Source organism: Falco rusticolus, chromosome 14 (genome assembly GCF_015220075.1).
Source record: "Falco rusticolus isolate bFalRus1 chromosome 14, bFalRus1.pri, whole genome shotgun sequence".
Taxonomy (NCBI): Eukaryota; Metazoa; Chordata; class Aves; order Falconiformes; family Falconidae; genus Falco; species Falco rusticolus.
Window position 1 is genome coordinate 22,291,812 of NC_051200.1, and position 16,271 is coordinate 22,308,082.

At 51.6% G+C, this 16,271-nt stretch overlaps 1 protein-coding gene across 1 annotated transcript; it reads left to right on the forward strand.

Annotated features, from left to right (window-relative positions):
* The first annotated feature begins 7,274 nt into the window (after positions 1-7,274).
* On the forward strand, positions 7,275-14,378 carry CYSLTR1 (cysteinyl leukotriene receptor 1). Its single transcript, XM_037408497.1, has 2 exons — positions 7,275-7,332; positions 11,226-14,378. Exon 2 carries the CDS (start codon positions 11,266-11,268, stop codon positions 12,301-12,303), a length of 1,038 nt encoding a protein of 345 aa, XP_037264394.1. The 5' UTR covers positions 7,275-7,332; positions 11,226-11,265; the 3' UTR covers positions 12,304-14,378.
* The last annotated feature ends 1,893 nt before the right edge of the window (positions 14,379-16,271 follow it).

Here is a 16,271-nt window from a genome sequence, read left to right on the forward strand (position 1 = left end):
TCCTCGTTCGCTTTATTTCTCCCGTCTCCAGGGAAGGAGGTGCCCAGGTCGATGAGCCCTCCCTCAGCAGAGCACAGGGACCGCAGCTCTGCACTTCCCAGGTTGGGACTGGATCAAGTCCAGCTACGCCAGAACAGGCAGAGCTGCGCCCGGGTCTGCATCCCTGATTTCAGGCATTGCCATGGTTGTGCTTTCCTGTAGAAATTGCATCTGGCAGGTGACATTGCCACTGGTAGTTTTCCTCCACTGTCACACAGCCCAGCCTACTGTAAACAACTCTGAGCAAGTCTGGACTGAAGTTAAGGTTGCCATCCTTTTCAGGCAAGATTCAAAGAGAAACAACCTATTTTAGGAAGTCTCAGGAGAGGAAAGAAACTGCAACATGTTCAACAGATGGAAATCCTGTCTTTGTGATTTCTCCTTCTTAAATAGCCGGTGTGAAAGCACATGCCAAAGCTGAAGAGCTTCTTCATTCAGGCTGTAAACTATTTAGGCTTTTAGGAAAATTTCCTGGAACTCCAGCAGTACAGAAATAAACTCTCCAGTGCGCTGGATTGATTTCACATCTGTGATACTTAACATAGGGCTCAACATCCTGGGAGCCTGCTGTCCGACTGGAGCTGCAGGCGTTCGGGGTCCAGGAGGAGAAGGCAATGGAGGGTCAGTCAGTGCTAAGTGGAAACTTACCTTAACCCTAAAGCATGATCGGGCTTTTTCCAGATTTGGATGGTCCCAGAAAGATTTTCAAAGCCTGTACCCCTAAATTGTGCCTTATCCCCATTGTCCTGTGAAAAGGGAACCAGACTGATTTACAGCCTAAGCATCAAACTGCTCTTATTAAGCACTAACAGATCTTCAGCCTCCAGATCTCTACCGAGTGATTAAAATTTGTGGTGGTGTTAATTATTAATCACCTTTATATCAGTTAAAATGTTTCCCACAGGCAAAAGGTATCTTATCTAGGCAAGATCCTCTGGTGAAACACTGAAAGAGCTGATGCCTCCAATGCAGTCACCACTCGCACAGAGATCTGCTGACAATTGGAAAATGTCAGCAGTTAGGATCGGCAAGGTGGCTGTGAACATCTGCCGCATCGCTTGGCTTTGTAAAGTGCTCTGAAACTCCAGAGCAATGAGTCCACAGCCCGGTGGCTCGTTCCTCCCCTCACCACGCATGTCTCTCTTACTAACGTAGCTAAACGACCCCTTCCAAAACGTGGCTGGCTCCCTAGCATAGCTAGAATTCAAATTGTCACTTAATTAGCCCAGACTTCTTGTCACTTTGAAGGAGAGCAAAGAAATTGCTCTACACCACGTAAGAAGTGAAATGAGAGGTTACAGCTACCCTCACCCGGTCCGAAACCCTGCTGCGCAGCCCTCCTCTCCTCGCTGAACTCCATCCCACTCCCAAAACACCCTACAAGTCTCTTCCTTACCTCTTCATCTCCAGCCCTCACCCCATCCCCACGCCCATCATGGAAGTTTTTAGGGGTTTCCCTCCTCTTTCAGGCTCTGTTACCTCCTTGTCTGTTTTTCACACTGTCTCAGCTCCTGTAGTTTTCTAACTTTTTACCTATCGCTCCCCCCTCATCCTCCTCTGCTCCTACGTTCCTCTAAATTTACAGCTTCTTACCTTTTCTCCAGCCCTTGTTTCTTTGAGGTCCCGTGTCTAAGCAGGATCTCTCCCCTCAGGACACAAATGTCCCCTTGGCTGCTGCCCTAGACCAACACAGCCTTGACCCTGCCACCCTCCCTGCATCGCTCCCCATGCTCTCACTGCAGCACACCCACACTACAGACCCCAGTCTCTCTCCTCCTGACCCAGCCTCAGCCTCCAAGAACAGGTTCTCATGCTCCACACTGTGACCCTGGTCTTCCTTAAGCCTCCCCACCTCCAAAGCCCAGTCTGGGCTAATGCTGCAAGCCCGACCCCTCATGAGAGGTAGTGTGTAACTTCTTTCTCCAGACCTGATAGAGATCGCTTTGTGGGGGTCCTCGCTCCCACTTCTCTGGCAATACATCCAGGGTTCCTCTGGGGAGTCCTCCCCTTCCCTTGCCCTCCTCTGGGTATCTCTTGGACTTTATACATCCATATTCTTGTTGCTATCTCCTTCATCCTTTCCACTGCCCCCTCCCAAGTCCTTGTCCATCCTACCCTGTACCACCTTGCTGAGACTTTGAATTACCAGTCCCCATGGCAGGTTAGCTCGGTTTGGACTCCACCTTACAGGAAGGCTTTAGCAAACCAAGCAGGGGAAGAAGAGAGAGGAGATGACCTTCTGTGGTTGGACTGTTACCCACGGCCCCACAGCCAAGGAGGTCTGCTTTGTCCTCTCTTGAGGCGCCAGGTCTGTGTGCCTGTGGATCCAGCCTTTCCCTGGAGCACAGAGGTCCCCATGGTGCATCGAGGTGTCGAGGTTGGCCACCCTCCAGCCACCCAGCCCAGAGGACAAGAGGTTTCACACAGTTCCTCTCACAGTGTTGATACATTCAGTGCATACCCCACTCCTGTCCCTAGCTGTCATGTCCAGCCTCCATCAAATACCATGTCTTCTTGGCTTCATATCACAGCTGCAGTTTGACCTTTTCTTAGGAGCCCGGCGAGGAGACCCTTCCCACAGCAAAACTGGCTCTTCTGCCAGCACATCTCAAGAAGCAGCAGCCTCCTCGCTCCCACGCCAACCTCAGCCTGAGCTTGCAACTGGGAATTTTTCTGTTGTTGAGAGTAAAATGCAGAAAAGAAGGAACAGGGAAAGGAAAAAAAAAAAAAAAAAAAGAAGAAGAAGAAGGAGTAACAAAACTGAGTAGCAAAAAGCAGAAGGAATGGTAAAAAAGAGGCACCAGAAAAAGCAGAAGGAATGGCAGAATGGTGTAATATCAACATGTGCACAACTAAAGCGAACTGCAGAACCAGTTCACAGTGTAGGAGGCTGTTGGCAGTGAAACAGGTTGCTCAGTCTTGGAGGTCCTTGGACCTCCATCCTTGAAAGTCCTCAAGACCAGGTGGGATAAAGCCCTGAGCAGCCTGGCCAAGCCTGGTTGGAGCAGTAGCTGGACTAGAGATCTCCTGAGGTCCCCTCCAACCTGAATTATCCTGTGATCCTACGATTTGAGTGTTCCTAATACGCTGCCAAGTAGCTCTGGGGAGACAGTCAGGCTTTTCTGCACATGGGTTAGGCAAGGAGGGCAGGGAAGGCTCGCAGGAGGGCACATGGATGAAGTATGCTTCTCACACACCGTCACTGTCACAGAGATGGTGCAAAAGAGGAACTGCCACCTCCGCAGCACCACAGCTCTGTCTGAAATGCAAGCCTGCACATTCTGGATATGGAAAGGCGCCAAGGACCCACAACAAAAGAGCAAACTGCTGTGTTTGACAGCAGAAAAACCCTCTAGGACACACCAGGGTGGAAAAGATGCAAACAAAAAAGAAAGAAAAGACCTGGCATCACAGCAGGAGGAAGCAGGCACAGCTGCAATGCTGGGTGCTGCAAAGCCTCCGGGTGGGTCTCTAATGGATCTATAATTCCAGCGCCACATGGACAGGGGCTTTGTCATTCTATTCAGCCCATCTCTAAGCCTTCGCTCTCCCCACTCGTTGTAAAACAGCAAAGAAGGGAGAATAAAAGCATGGTGAATAGCAGCTTGCAGTGGCTGAGCACAGGGACACTGTTATGATTTAACCCCAGCTGGCAACTAAGCCCTGCGCTGCTGCTTGCTCATCCCCCTCCACCCTCACCACCCACCACCCCACCACCCCCAGTGGGATGGTAAAAGTGGGAAGGGTGAAAGTGAGAAAACTCGTGGGTTGAGATAAAGACAGTTTAATAGGCAAAGCAAAATATGGAATTCATTCACCACTTCCCATCGCAGGCAGGTTTTGAGCCACCTCCAGGAAAGCTGGGCTCCATCACACGTAATGGGGACTTGGGAAGACAAACACCATAGCTCCAGATGTCCCCCTGCTTCCTTTTCTGCCCCCAGTTTATATACTGAGCACGATGCTCTATGGTACGGAATATCCCTGTGGCTAGCTGGGTCAGCTGTCCTGGCTCCGCTCCCTCCCGGCTCCTTGTGCACCTGCTCACTGGCAGAGCACGGGAAACTTGAAAAGTCCTTGCTTTAAAGCAAGCACTACTTAGCAACTAAAACATCAGTGTGTTATCAACATTATTCTCATACCAAATCCAAAACGCAGTATTGTAGCCACCACTGAGAAGAACATTAACTCTACCCCAGCTGAAACCAGGACAGACACTTAAATAAAACACACAAGTACAAGCCCAGAACGGCACAGCCCGGGCAGAACGTGCCGTACCAGGCTCCAAAGCAACCATCACCCACCCACCTCCCACGAGAGCAGGCTTCAGTGTGCTGTTGATCTTACTCGGGGTTCATTTCTAGAGAGCAACGAGGAGTTTGACGTGGTGGCATTTATTCCATTGTAAACCATTTATTTTAAAGTTTCAAAATTGTAAAATGTGTGATTAGTGCTTTCCAGCAGCCTTCCCACAGGGGCTGCTCAGCTCTGCACCCTTCCAGCTCTCCCCTAGCTCAGCAGATGCCATCGCCCCACCTCAGCCCCAGCATGGGGCCACGCTCGGCCCTTTGCACCCACATGGCTGTGGGCTGCCCTTGCTCGCCCCAGTCCCTGCCCCACGCTGAGGCGCTGACACTCACCCAGCTGCCACTGACCTGGGATCTGCTCCCTGTTAATGAGAAAAGGAGGGTTTGGGAAGCCCCAGCACCTGGATCTCACTGCCAAACCATCTGTAGGGAGTTTTTAATTGTTATCACCTACTGTTGTGCCAGAATTGAAGACGTAGAAACAGCCTACAAGAAATCAAAGACCTGTAGGAACTTCATGAGCGATGCTCGCGCTGAGCCCCGACCTCTGGGAAGAGCCACAGCCCATGCTGGCCTGTGTGCAAGGGCGGTGGGGTCCCAGGGGCTCACAGGAGAGGCAGGGCTGGGAGGAACCCCTCGCCCTCCCCCATGCCCTTCCTCCCCCTCCGACCCATCCCTCCCCAGCCCCTTATGCTGTGGTGGGATTCTACCCGTGCCACACCGTGGAGAGCAAGCCCTTGAGCCAGAACGTTTCCTTCCTGCACTGAACACTCCCGAATAGCTCTGTGGCATGTGCTGCTGGGCAGAACACAGCCCGTGGCCAGGAGCAGCCGCAGGGACCCTCGCACAGGCGGGGAGGGGTCCCTTTGTGTGACCACACCACAGAGGTGCCGCGGCAACAGGAGAACGTGGAGAGACATATATCCTGTGAGCTGCGAGCAGTGTTTACCGGATCTCTTGGTTACTATCGTGTGGTTTTGTGCCTGCCACTTCGGAAGCTAATCCTTAATTCTGAGGAAGTGTATTTATTCAGTGTTGTTATTTCCCATAAGAAGCTGAAGCTTAATACTACAGTTACTACCAGAGGTCAGTTGGGAACACACAAAAGAAAAAAATCACCTTTCTGGATCCTGGATGAGAGTCAAAGCTATTCCTTGGCCACTGCAGCACCTCTGTATCCCCTCGGAGGAAGGGCTGGCAGAATGCTCGGCTCCTCCCGGTCCCCAGCATGGACACGGGGGCTGCAGGGCTGGCGATGCTGCGGGGACAGCCCCAACAGCTCTGCTGGGTGTCAGCGGTCAAGATCCCCCCAACTGTACCTTTGGGAACCCCGATTCTGCAGAAGACAGGGCGATGTCACCACTTTCAGGACAGCACAGAGGGAAAGTTTGCTTCTGAGAGCAGGAAAAAGATCTCTTTTGGAGCGTATCTTGGTCCAGTGCAACTAGAAGTCAGCACAGAACACGTTTGTGTGTGATCTACGTTCTTTAAACAGGTGAGCAGCAAAGTGCTTGGAGGTTCATCAGCACGTGGGGTGCTTTTTTTGGTAGCTGACTTACTGTGAAGTGGAAAGAGCTGCCTCCACCAGTGCAACTTCTCCGAGCACAGTAACTAGCCAAGCACACCAGAGGTTCTACTGGGGCACCTGCCTGTCCCGATGCTGGTGTTCAGCTGAGGGTGCCCCACTCGCGCTTGCCCCTCCGTGATTCTGTCGAGCTACCACAGTTCCCTAGCTGTGTACTTCACTGCTTTGGATCCCACCTGGGTGGATGGTGCAGCCAGACGGTCCTCACCCGTCTAGAGAGCACGCAGGTCTAGGGAAGCTGCAAAACCAGCCATGAAAATGGAGGTGGGGCAGAAAAAACGGCTTAGGTGTCAGTGACCACACAGCACTGCATGAAGGCTGTGGGGCTGTAGGTGTCTTTTCAGCAGGAGCACCCAGGGTCGCTGCTTACACCACCTGCTCTTGGAAAAGGAGCCGGACAAGGCTGGACCTGGGGACACCGGCGCCAGGCAGGCCCCAGGAGCCGGGGCTGCACATCAGGACAGAGCTCTTCAAGGGGGGGTTACCCCAGCAGGGGTAACTGTCTTAAATGCCACAGTAAAGTGACACGTGGAGGCATCCCCACCACAGACGGAGGCGTACAGAATCACAGGGTCACGTAGGTTGGAAAAGACCTTTAAGGCCACCCAGCCCAGCCCCTAACCCAGCGCTGCCAAGCCCACCGCTGAACCGTGTCCCCAAGCACCGCGCCTGCGGGGGTTTTGAGCCCCCCCGGGGACGGTGACAGCACCGGGTCCCTGGGCAGCCTGTCCCCCTGCCCGGCCACCCTTTCCGCGAAGGAATTTCTCCTGAGATCCCCCCTGACCCTCCCCTGGCACAGCCTGGGGCCGTTCCCTCTTGTCCTGTCGCTGGTTCCCTGGGGGAAGAGACCGACCCCCCGGCTCCAGCCCCCTCAGGCAGCCGCAGAGCGATGGGGCCCCCCCGAGCCCCGTTTCTCCAGGCTGAGCCCCCCCAGCCCCCCCAGCCGGTGCCGCAGCCCCTTCCCCAGCTCCGTGCCCGTCCCTGGACACGCTGCAGCCCCTCGGGGTCTGTCCTGTAGCGGGGGCCCAGCCCTGAACCCCGCGTTCGCGGGGCCCCCCCAGTGCCGGGCGCAGGGGACGGGCGCTGCGCCGCTGCCGCTGGCCACGCCGGTGCTGGCACAAGCCGGGATGCCGGTGGCCGCCGTGGCCGCCCGGGCACGCTGCCGGCTGCGTTTGGCGGGTGCCACCCGCGCCCCCGGCCCTGTCCCGCCGGGCAGCCCCCCCAGCCGGCCGCTGGCTCCCCCCGGGGCTGCAGGGGGCAGCGGGCCGGCAGCGGGGAGGGAGGGGGCGGCCGGCGCCGGGGCGGGCCGGGCTCCTCCCCGGGCGGCGGGGGCCGGGCGCGCCCCGGTTTAAGGGCGGCGGCGGGGCGGCGGGGCACAGCGCTGCGCCCGGCTCAGCTCCGGTAAGTGCTCGCCGGGGCTCGGGGGCGGCGGGGATGGAGCTCCGGGGGGTCCCGCCTGCACCCGGGCTGGGCTCCGCCGCACTGTTGCGTGTTAATGAGTCGGGCTGTTAATTAGCGGTTGCTGCTTATTGCTTGGGTTCTTTCTACTGTGACTTGCTGAGACCGAGCCCCGCTGCCCTGGCCGTGGGGGCTGGGGCAGCCTCCGCGCTGGGGCTGTGCCGGGGGGTGCTGGTGCTTCCTCTGTGCTGAAACGATGGTACCTGCATTGGTGGGATGCCTTCTGCTTGTGCGATTAAATGCAGTATAGTCGGCTATGAATTAGAGCAGGTTATAATCAACCTTTGCTCTAGCCATGCTGCACCGGCTCCGAGGGTAACACTCGTGCAGGAGTTTGCTTCCTTTGGGATGCTTTCCCAGCCAGCCACTGCTGCTCCCTCTCGCTCCCGTACCTTCCTAATAAGCTGAATTCACCAGCACATAAAGAAGTGGTTGTGAGCCATGACTACACACATAAAAGTGGCAGAAGTGATGTCTTCGTGATGCAAACCTAGCCTAAAGCCTCAGTTAGGAACTGATGTTTTGGGGGGGGTGGGGGGGTGGTTTTTACGGATACGTTTCTGAGCGTGAGGCTCTCTTATGCTTCAGCAGTCTGCCTCAGTCTTGAAATCAGCAGTTTTCCTTTTGGTTGCACAAGACTTTTAAAATTATGTTTAGAAATAAGACAGCGGGTTTCAGTTGTCTTTTAGACCAATTCCTCACATGGTTGTTTGCTGTCTGCTGATGTCTTTAAGAACAGCAGCTGAAAAACTGAAATTTAGTCCCCAAAGGAGGTAAAAAGTTTATCATCCAGCTCAATGCCACAGAAGAAGGGCGCACAAGTAAGTGTAGAGATTAAATAAGGAAGTTGAGCCAGTGGGCATGTGGTGGGCAGAGATGTTTGCTGTTATCTCTTGGGCAGGGTAGCTGAACTGGCCGAAGGGAAGAGCCCTGCAGTGGCGGGAGCACGGCTGTCCCTTTGGCAGCCCTGCAGCGCTTGTGCCATCTCAGAGGGCACACAGGACCCCAACCCAAAGCGTGCTGGTGGGAGATGCAGGCTCTGCCCGCGTCCCCCAGCGCTTGCGTGTGCTTGTAATTCTGTGCCTTCTTCCCTTCTCCAAGTGTTGCATCGTGTTACTGCTCTTAGGCGAAACATCATTGTTTATCACCTGGGTTGGTCCTGCAGCCCAGTTTGTCCCATTTGCTGCTCCTTCTTCGTGCTGGTCACAACTGCCTCAGCTGAGGCAGCTGAAGAAAGCCTCAATCGGCAAAAGAGATCATGCCAGCCTCTTCATCTCAAGCATCTTGGTTGTGTGTGTCTTTCTGAGTTTATTTTATTTTTGAGAAAGAACTGATAAACAGTGCCTTGGTAAGTACAGAGATTTTTATCTATATGAGGCTTATATTAGATAATTGAGCGCTAATCTCATTATCTTCTTATAGTGCATAGCACAGCAGAGTTTTGCTCGGCAGGTCTGTGTGCTAGGTATTAACCCAGCAACAACAGTAACAGCAGTAAGAGCTTTATCACCTGTGTCAGATTACCTTGACAGATAAAAACAAGAAACTGAGATCATGCAGCAACTGGTTAAAATCAGACCAGTGTTACCACAAATCTAATTTTAGCTCTGTCTTGGAGACTTTAAAACATTGGAATGTTGCTTTTTATATAAATTGCACCTCAAGTTTGAAGTGAAGACCTCAGGCAAGTGAGGATGCCGGTGGGGTGGGATGAAGGCTGGACCTCCCGGCACCTCCCAGGGGACCCAGTGTCCTCTGCACCGCTCCCCGGGGGCAGCAGCTCCGTGTCGGGGCCGGTCCCCGCAGAGGAGGGGTGGCCAGGGCTGCGAGGACCTTGCAGGAGTGATGCCTGGGGATGTTCAGACCCACTCTGGGCTTTCCATCATGTGTGTGCGAGGAGACCAGACTCATCCGAGTTGGGACTGAGGTCTGGATTCTGCCACCGCCACAGCCAGGCTGCCGAGAGGCGGCGTTTGTGGGGCAGGGAGAGGACACGGCTGCAAACTCGCTGCCTCTCAGACTGACAGGTTATTTGCGATGAGCGTTGCTGGATAAGCGGCTTCTGTGCCAGCTAAGGTGGACTGGAAGTGATGAAGTACAACATACTGATGTGCAGCTTCTGACAGAGCTGGGCTGGAGCAGTGCTGGGTCTCGGCTGCCTCTTCTAGCCACAGATCTCTGCGGTCGCTCGCTCGGGTGCTCACACGCCCCTACAAAGAGCCACTAAGAGTGTCCACAAGTGGTCCAAGGGGAAAAAATACCCCTCCTTTCCTGTCTGTGCCACCTCGCTGCTGAGTTTTAATGTATTTTGTGCGTTGCCAATAATCAAATAATTGGTTTTAAGAGTACGAACTGCCAAGTAGCTGAAACTTGACTGAAAACTGGAGCCTTGAGCATCCCAGTGTGGGGCTGAATTCCCAGTACACCTGGAAACAGGAACCTTAACGCTGCCAGGCTGTTTTTATGGATGAAAATACATACCATTTAACATCCATTTTGAGCACATACGTGGTGTGGGTTCTTAGAACCGATCTTGTCTGAGCTGTTGCTCTCATCGTTGTTTTTATGAAGTCCTGTTCCTTCAGCCTACATGTATCCTGAAGTTCTGATCCTTGGAGGTTTTGTGGTCTCGGACTGCAAGTGGGTTTCTGTATTTGAACCATTAGGAATTGAAAATGAATAGGAAAAATATGTAAGTGTGTATTTTTCTCTTGCTTTACTTTAGGACAACCTAAATTAAGTGTCATGTCTCAGTGCACTCAAATGAATACCAAAAGGAAACAATAAAATGTCATGAAAGACTGGCTGAGTGAATCTGAAAACTCTTCTTGGCTGTAGGGTGTGACTGCTCTGGAGACCCCAGACCTGCTAATGTAAATCAAAGCAACGTGCAAAAGCAAATCCCAGAAAACCCCTCTGCTAGGGAGTTCCATGGAGAGCAGAGATGTCTGCAGACCAAGAGGTTCACTCTCCTTGATGTGAGTGAGCACCCCTGCAGCTTCCCCCTCCGTCTGCTGGGTGTTGCAGGCAATGCCAGGGAAATCGGAGCCCTGCAGCATCCTCTGTGCTACAGCGATCCTTCCTGTTCGTCAGATGTAATAGGCGGTAGCTTTCCTACAGCTAGTAATTACACATAGTTATTAACAAAGCAAGTTTAAAAAAAATATATGGTGCTACCTGTGAGCAGAGGACAGCAATGCAGAACGTAGGGAGCTGACAACTGTCTGGTCGTGCACTGAGCAGCCTCTGGCTTGGAATTGTCTTCCACCTTCTGAGTGAAGTATTTGTTAGGGTGGGGTTTTTTTTGGTTTTTTTAAACAGTTTTCCTTCACTGTTTCAGGAACCTTCTTGCAGACTTTCTCCTGCAGTGGCCTGTCCTTGTGCAGGCAGGCGTGGAGGTGGAGCACAGGGAGGCAGCATTTGCCAGGTGATGCGGAGAGGCAGGGCTGAACAGTTACTGGGGTCCAGATCTTGTCTTTATATTTCAAATTGCATAGTGCTATTGCCACCTTCATTATTCCTCTCCGCTGTTTGAATGAGTAGCTGCCCTGGTTTGCAAGGAGTTGGAGCTTTTCAGTAATTCGGTGGAAGAAGGATGCCACCAGTACTGAGGGCTTACAAAAATGTAGCTCTTGCCTTTACATCACCAGTTGTTGGTACCGTGTTAAGAGAGGTGGCTGTAGCAGATAGTTACAATAACACAGATCTGTGCAGCTCCACATCCCTTCATGGATGTTCTCTCCTGTACAAGAGATGATGGGTTTTTCCTCCTATTCGATAACAGGATTATATTTTCATGTGCTGCTTTACATCTCACCTGAGTTTTTTGTCCTTAGGCTTGACTTTCACCAGGCATCGGTGCCTCGGCCAGGCAGCATGATGGCCCTGTTCGATAACTTGTCGTGCCACCACTCCATCGACGACTTCCGAAACAAAGTCTACTCCACACTCTACTCCATGATCAGCATTATGGGCTTTGTCGGCAACGGTGTTGTGCTGTACGTCCTCATAAAAACATACCAGCAAAAGACAGCCTTCCAGGTGTACATGCTGAACCTTGCCGTGTCAGACTTCCTCTGCGTGTGCACCCTGCCCCTGCGCGTCATCTACTACGTGCACAAAGGGAACTGGTTCTTCAGTGATTTCTTGTGCAGGGTCAGTTCTTACGCGCTGTACGTCAACCTGTACTGTAGCATTTTCTTCATGACTGCAATGAGCTTCTTCCGTTGCATAGCCATTGTTTTTCCCGTCCAGAACATCAATTTAGTAACGGAGAGGAAGGCTAAGTTTGTCTGCATTGGCATCTGGATTTTCGTCACCCTGACAAGCGCTCCCTTTCTGCGAAATGGGACGTACCAACATGGCAACAAGACCAAGTGCTTTGAACCCCCAGAAGACTCTCAGAAGACAAATCTAGTCGTGATCCTGGATTTTATTGCCCTATTTGTGGGTTTCATTTTTCCCTTTATTGTCATAACCATTTGCTATACCATGATCATAAGGACCTTACTGAAAAATTCCTTGAAGAAGAACCAGGCTAACCGCAAGAAGGCAGTCTGGATGATCATCATTGTGACTGCCACCTTCCTGGTGAGCTTCACCCCGTACCACATTCTGCGTACGATCCACCTCCACGTGCTGCGGCTGAAGAACGCCAGCTGCGAGGATGCCATATACCTACAGAAATCGGTCGTTGTTACGCTCCCCTTGGCAGCTGCCAATTGCTGCTTTGACCCACTCCTCTATTTCTTCTCAGGGGGCAACTTTCGGAAGAGACTTACCACATTTAGGAAGGCTTCTTCCTCCAGTTTAACACAAGCCTTCAGGAAAAAGTTCTCCATAAAAGAGAAGGATGAGGAACCCTTTGGAGGAAGCCATAGGGAGAATGGAAAGGCGGCTGTGGCCCCTTCATAAGGAGGCTAAACCTTCCCCTAAGATCTCAGATGGGTGATGGAGATCTTGGAACTCTTCCAGAAGATGTGGTGGAGGCCCATGAGCCTTCGTCGCAACTCAGTATGTAATAATAATGGTGGGCAGCCCATGACTGATGCTACTTGGTAACAGAGCTGCTGCTGCGGATGGCCAGCCCCTTTCCCGGGAGCACTGCCTGGACATGCACAGCCACTTAGGAGGGAGGAGCCAGTGCCACCCAGCACCAGAAAACTGTTGATCTGATGATAAACTCTTCAAAGCCTGTATTTGGGCATTCGCTTCATTTTGCGGCTCCACAAAGAGCCTTACTTCTCTGAGTGAGTGGGAAATACAAACACGGCTTTTGCTGTATGCGGCGCTTGGACCTGCTGACTAATAAAGAGAGCAAAGTTTTCACTGAGTCTTCAAATAGCCACTGAATTATTTACACAATAGAAACCAGGATGACTCCTGCCTTGCTCCCAGCTGCTTCTGCTTTAGAGTTCAGTTTTCAAGATAATTACGTGTGTAAGGCTTGCAGGGTTGGTGCCTCTGTCTGCAAATCCAGGAACTCGGGCTTCAGCCCCTCTCTCACCTTGAATAAGCAGCTCCTCGGACTTGCTTTCATGGGCAGTAGATCTGCCAAATTTTTGGAATTTCTAGGAAAACCTTGTCTGTGAGAGCAGTTTTAAAATTGCGGTATCCTAGTGTGCATTTGAAACTTACTTCAAGGGGACTGGTCCTGCAAGTGGTGGCTGTAGGATGTGGGTTATCACTGCAGTTCAGGAGGTTTTACTGAAAAGTAGGGCTCTGGGTGCTTGGAGTCCCAGGCAGGATCAGGGCTGCCTTGCTGAACTACTGACAGAGTCCCTTGGGCGGGGGGGGGGGGGGCACGAAGCATAAATAATTTTTAAAACCAATAGCTATATATGGTATTGGATCCTGTGCAAGAACATTCACCTTGCTCACGCCTTGTAGAAAGGTAGCAGCCCAAAGCCCTTGGAAAGATCTCTAGGAAGACCTGGAGCTCAAGAGTCTGAGTGCAGATGAGACACGAGTGAATATTTTGAGTACAGTGGGAAAAAAAAACAGATTGGGCTGTGTTTATTATATAAAGAAAAATTTCGGAATCTTGGACAGAAGGAAACATTCCTGTGCTTTTCTAAGGAACCCATGGCAAAGTAGCACTGCCTGCCATTTACTGGAGCAAAGCCCAGCCCAAGATGCATGATGCATAAAGACAGAAATAGAAATTAGTGTAGGATTAAGGCTTTTAGTTGGAGAAGTGGTTGATAAATTAATATCAAAGCATGTTTTGATATGGGATTTATGATGTTTCTTGCTACCTTAAAGAAAACAGTTTTAATACTGTAGAGTAAGATGAGCAAAAGGCGTTTGGCTTGGGGGCAGGGGTCTGCTTGAGAAATATCTTTGCAGATACACAGAAGAGTGGAAGTTCACTCTCTACACTGCAGTCTGCATATCCCCAGGTCAGCAAAAGACACTTAAAAAAGCAAATTCACCTGCAGGACAATTTATGGATGTGAATTTTCAACGAGATTTGAAACCCCTTTGTAGAATTTGAGGGATTTGTGAAGTGGAAGGGAGCTGAAAGCTCCTGTCTAGAAGAGCGTTACTGGTCCCTCTAAACCCACAGGAGGGCAGAGCTGCACGTTCAGAGTAGAGCTATAGCCTGCTTTGAGGAAGTGGGGAATAGTTGGCTAAAGCTTCTTTTCAGGGGTTAGCATTGACTATTATAGTTGTGTCTGCAAACATTAAAGGCGTTGTGCAACTGTAAATAGAAATAACATGGAAAACTGAGTTTCAGAATATGTAGAAATAATACACACGTTCCCAAATTTTAAAATATTGTACAGCAAAGCTTTATATGTACACACACATTGTTGCAAAGCATTTTTATTATACCAGAGATTTTATTCTTTTTTGGTTTGGGTTTTGTTTTTTTTTTTAGGCAATGATTATGGCAAGAGAAATGGCAGTGGGTTTTGTGCAATAGGAGAGACTATTTAAAAAAGGTTGCTGAAAATTAAATGAAAATGTTGCAAGTCAGACTTTAACACTTGCTGGGGTTTGTGCCTTATTTTAAAGTCTCTGCATGCAGGTTCTTCTTCCCTACAGTACGTTTTTATCTATGTGCAACACTAGAGCTTGATATTCATGTAATAATAATTTATAATGATGCAATAAAAACTTAGTCAAAGCAGCACAGAGGTTGCTGAGGGCAGCACTCAGAGTGGGCTGGGATGCTGGGGGACTTGCTGTCCCAGGCTCTGGGAGCTGGAATTTGGTCCAGCCAAACTTGCCTTTGCTATAGCCCAGCTTTGCTGGACTCGGGGCACCATCTGTGGCTGCTGGTGGGGGGACCAAACTGCTTTTGTTGGAGCCAAACTGGCTCTGGTGGAAACTGGGATCTTTGTAGGTCTTGCAGAGGTGGAGAACCCTGACAAATAGCAGCTGGGACCTCAAAAACCTTGTATTTACAAACAGCAAATGCTTGCAAGACACTTGGAGGGAAGTGATGCTGTTGGTGAGGATGCTGAGTTCAGGTGTCATGTGTGGTCACATATCACACATGGGTTCCTGCACGGAAAAGTCTGTAGAGAATGACATCTTCTGCTTAGCTTTTCCCAAAACAGGTGCAGGGTCTGCAGTGTGATATTTGCTTATAAAACTCCAGCCCCATACTGGCGTGGTGGGAGCTTTGCTGTTGGCTTGGCAGTAACCCAGCTCCCGGGGAGAGGCGAGGGCAGTTGTCCCCTGCTTGTGACTTTGCCCTGTGGCACAGAAGAGCGCTGTCCTGGCAGCAAATGCTCATCAGGTTTTGCTCAGAAACAGGGATCTGGAAAGAAATACATGCCAAGAACCAGGACCCCTTACCGTCACGCGGTGAGTTGGAAATTGGGGCGTTTGTGTGGGCTGGATGACAGGAGCTGGGCAGAGGGGCCGGAGTGCCATCCCGGTACTGCCGCGGTGGCGGAAAGGCCTGAGGAAGGGAAGGGGAAGCATTGGGTTTCTTGCTTGAAACGGGACTTTTTTTTTGCTGCATATGCGCAATTTATGGTGCAATAGTGTCCCCTAGTGCTTAGTTATTCCTGGAGCAGCTGCCTGTTGCCTGATGAGGTTTCTTCTTTTTTTTTTTTTTTTTTCTTTGACAGCGCAGATTCAGCTCCTCACCTGTAGCCTTGTCCCGTTTTCCCTGGTGTTGGTCACACTCAGTTGCCCCTGTGCCACCCCTGCCTGCATTGCATTTTTATTTTATAATCTTTGGGTCTTCCCTCTCTGCCTTCCTCTTTTTTTTTTTTTTGTTGGGGTTGGGGTTTTTTTTCCATGTTTTCTTCCTCATCCTGGAGGAATGCTCAGGCTGGGGAGGACCCAGCCACAGAATGGGGTCCAGCAGCACCCATCGGTCCCCATGGGGACCCCAGCCATGGCAGGGGCAGCGAGCAGGGTCCCTCCTCCTGCTCTGGCCTCCAACAGCACCATCCGCTGTGCCAAGCCAGCGCTGGGTTTGTGCTGCACGGCTGGCCCAGCGCAGAGCTCGGACCTGCAAAGCTTTCGCTGGAAGCTGGTGGTAAGTACAGCCCCTTGGCATCCCCTCATTGCGACCGAAGTCCCATCATTTTGGCCTTCATTTGTCTGCGAAGGTTATTTCAGGTTATTTCCGAGCCCTGGGCACAGCACTGAAATGGCGCTGCCTGTCTCCCACCCAAAGCAAACAAGCTGCCGGCTGCCTCCGCACGCCCCAGTGCTGGCCCAGCACCGCCAGCCCAGCTGGCCGCATCCCAGCGCAGGAGGAGGAGGGCTCGCCATGCAGCTGTCGGTGTTGACAGGCTGTGCCTTGTGCTAACCTTTCGCTTATGCACTGCCTGATTTGGGAAACTAATAATTCAGCGGGTAAGCGAGGCAGCGGTGGTCATACGTGTTCTGCGGCATCGCTTCTGCTTGCTCAA

Bases quoted from the DNA above. Each gene is read 5' to 3' on its own strand.
- CYSLTR1 (XM_037408497.1), top strand. From the start codon at position 11,266: ATGATGGCCCTGTTCGATAACTTGTCGTGCCACCACTCCATCGACGAC.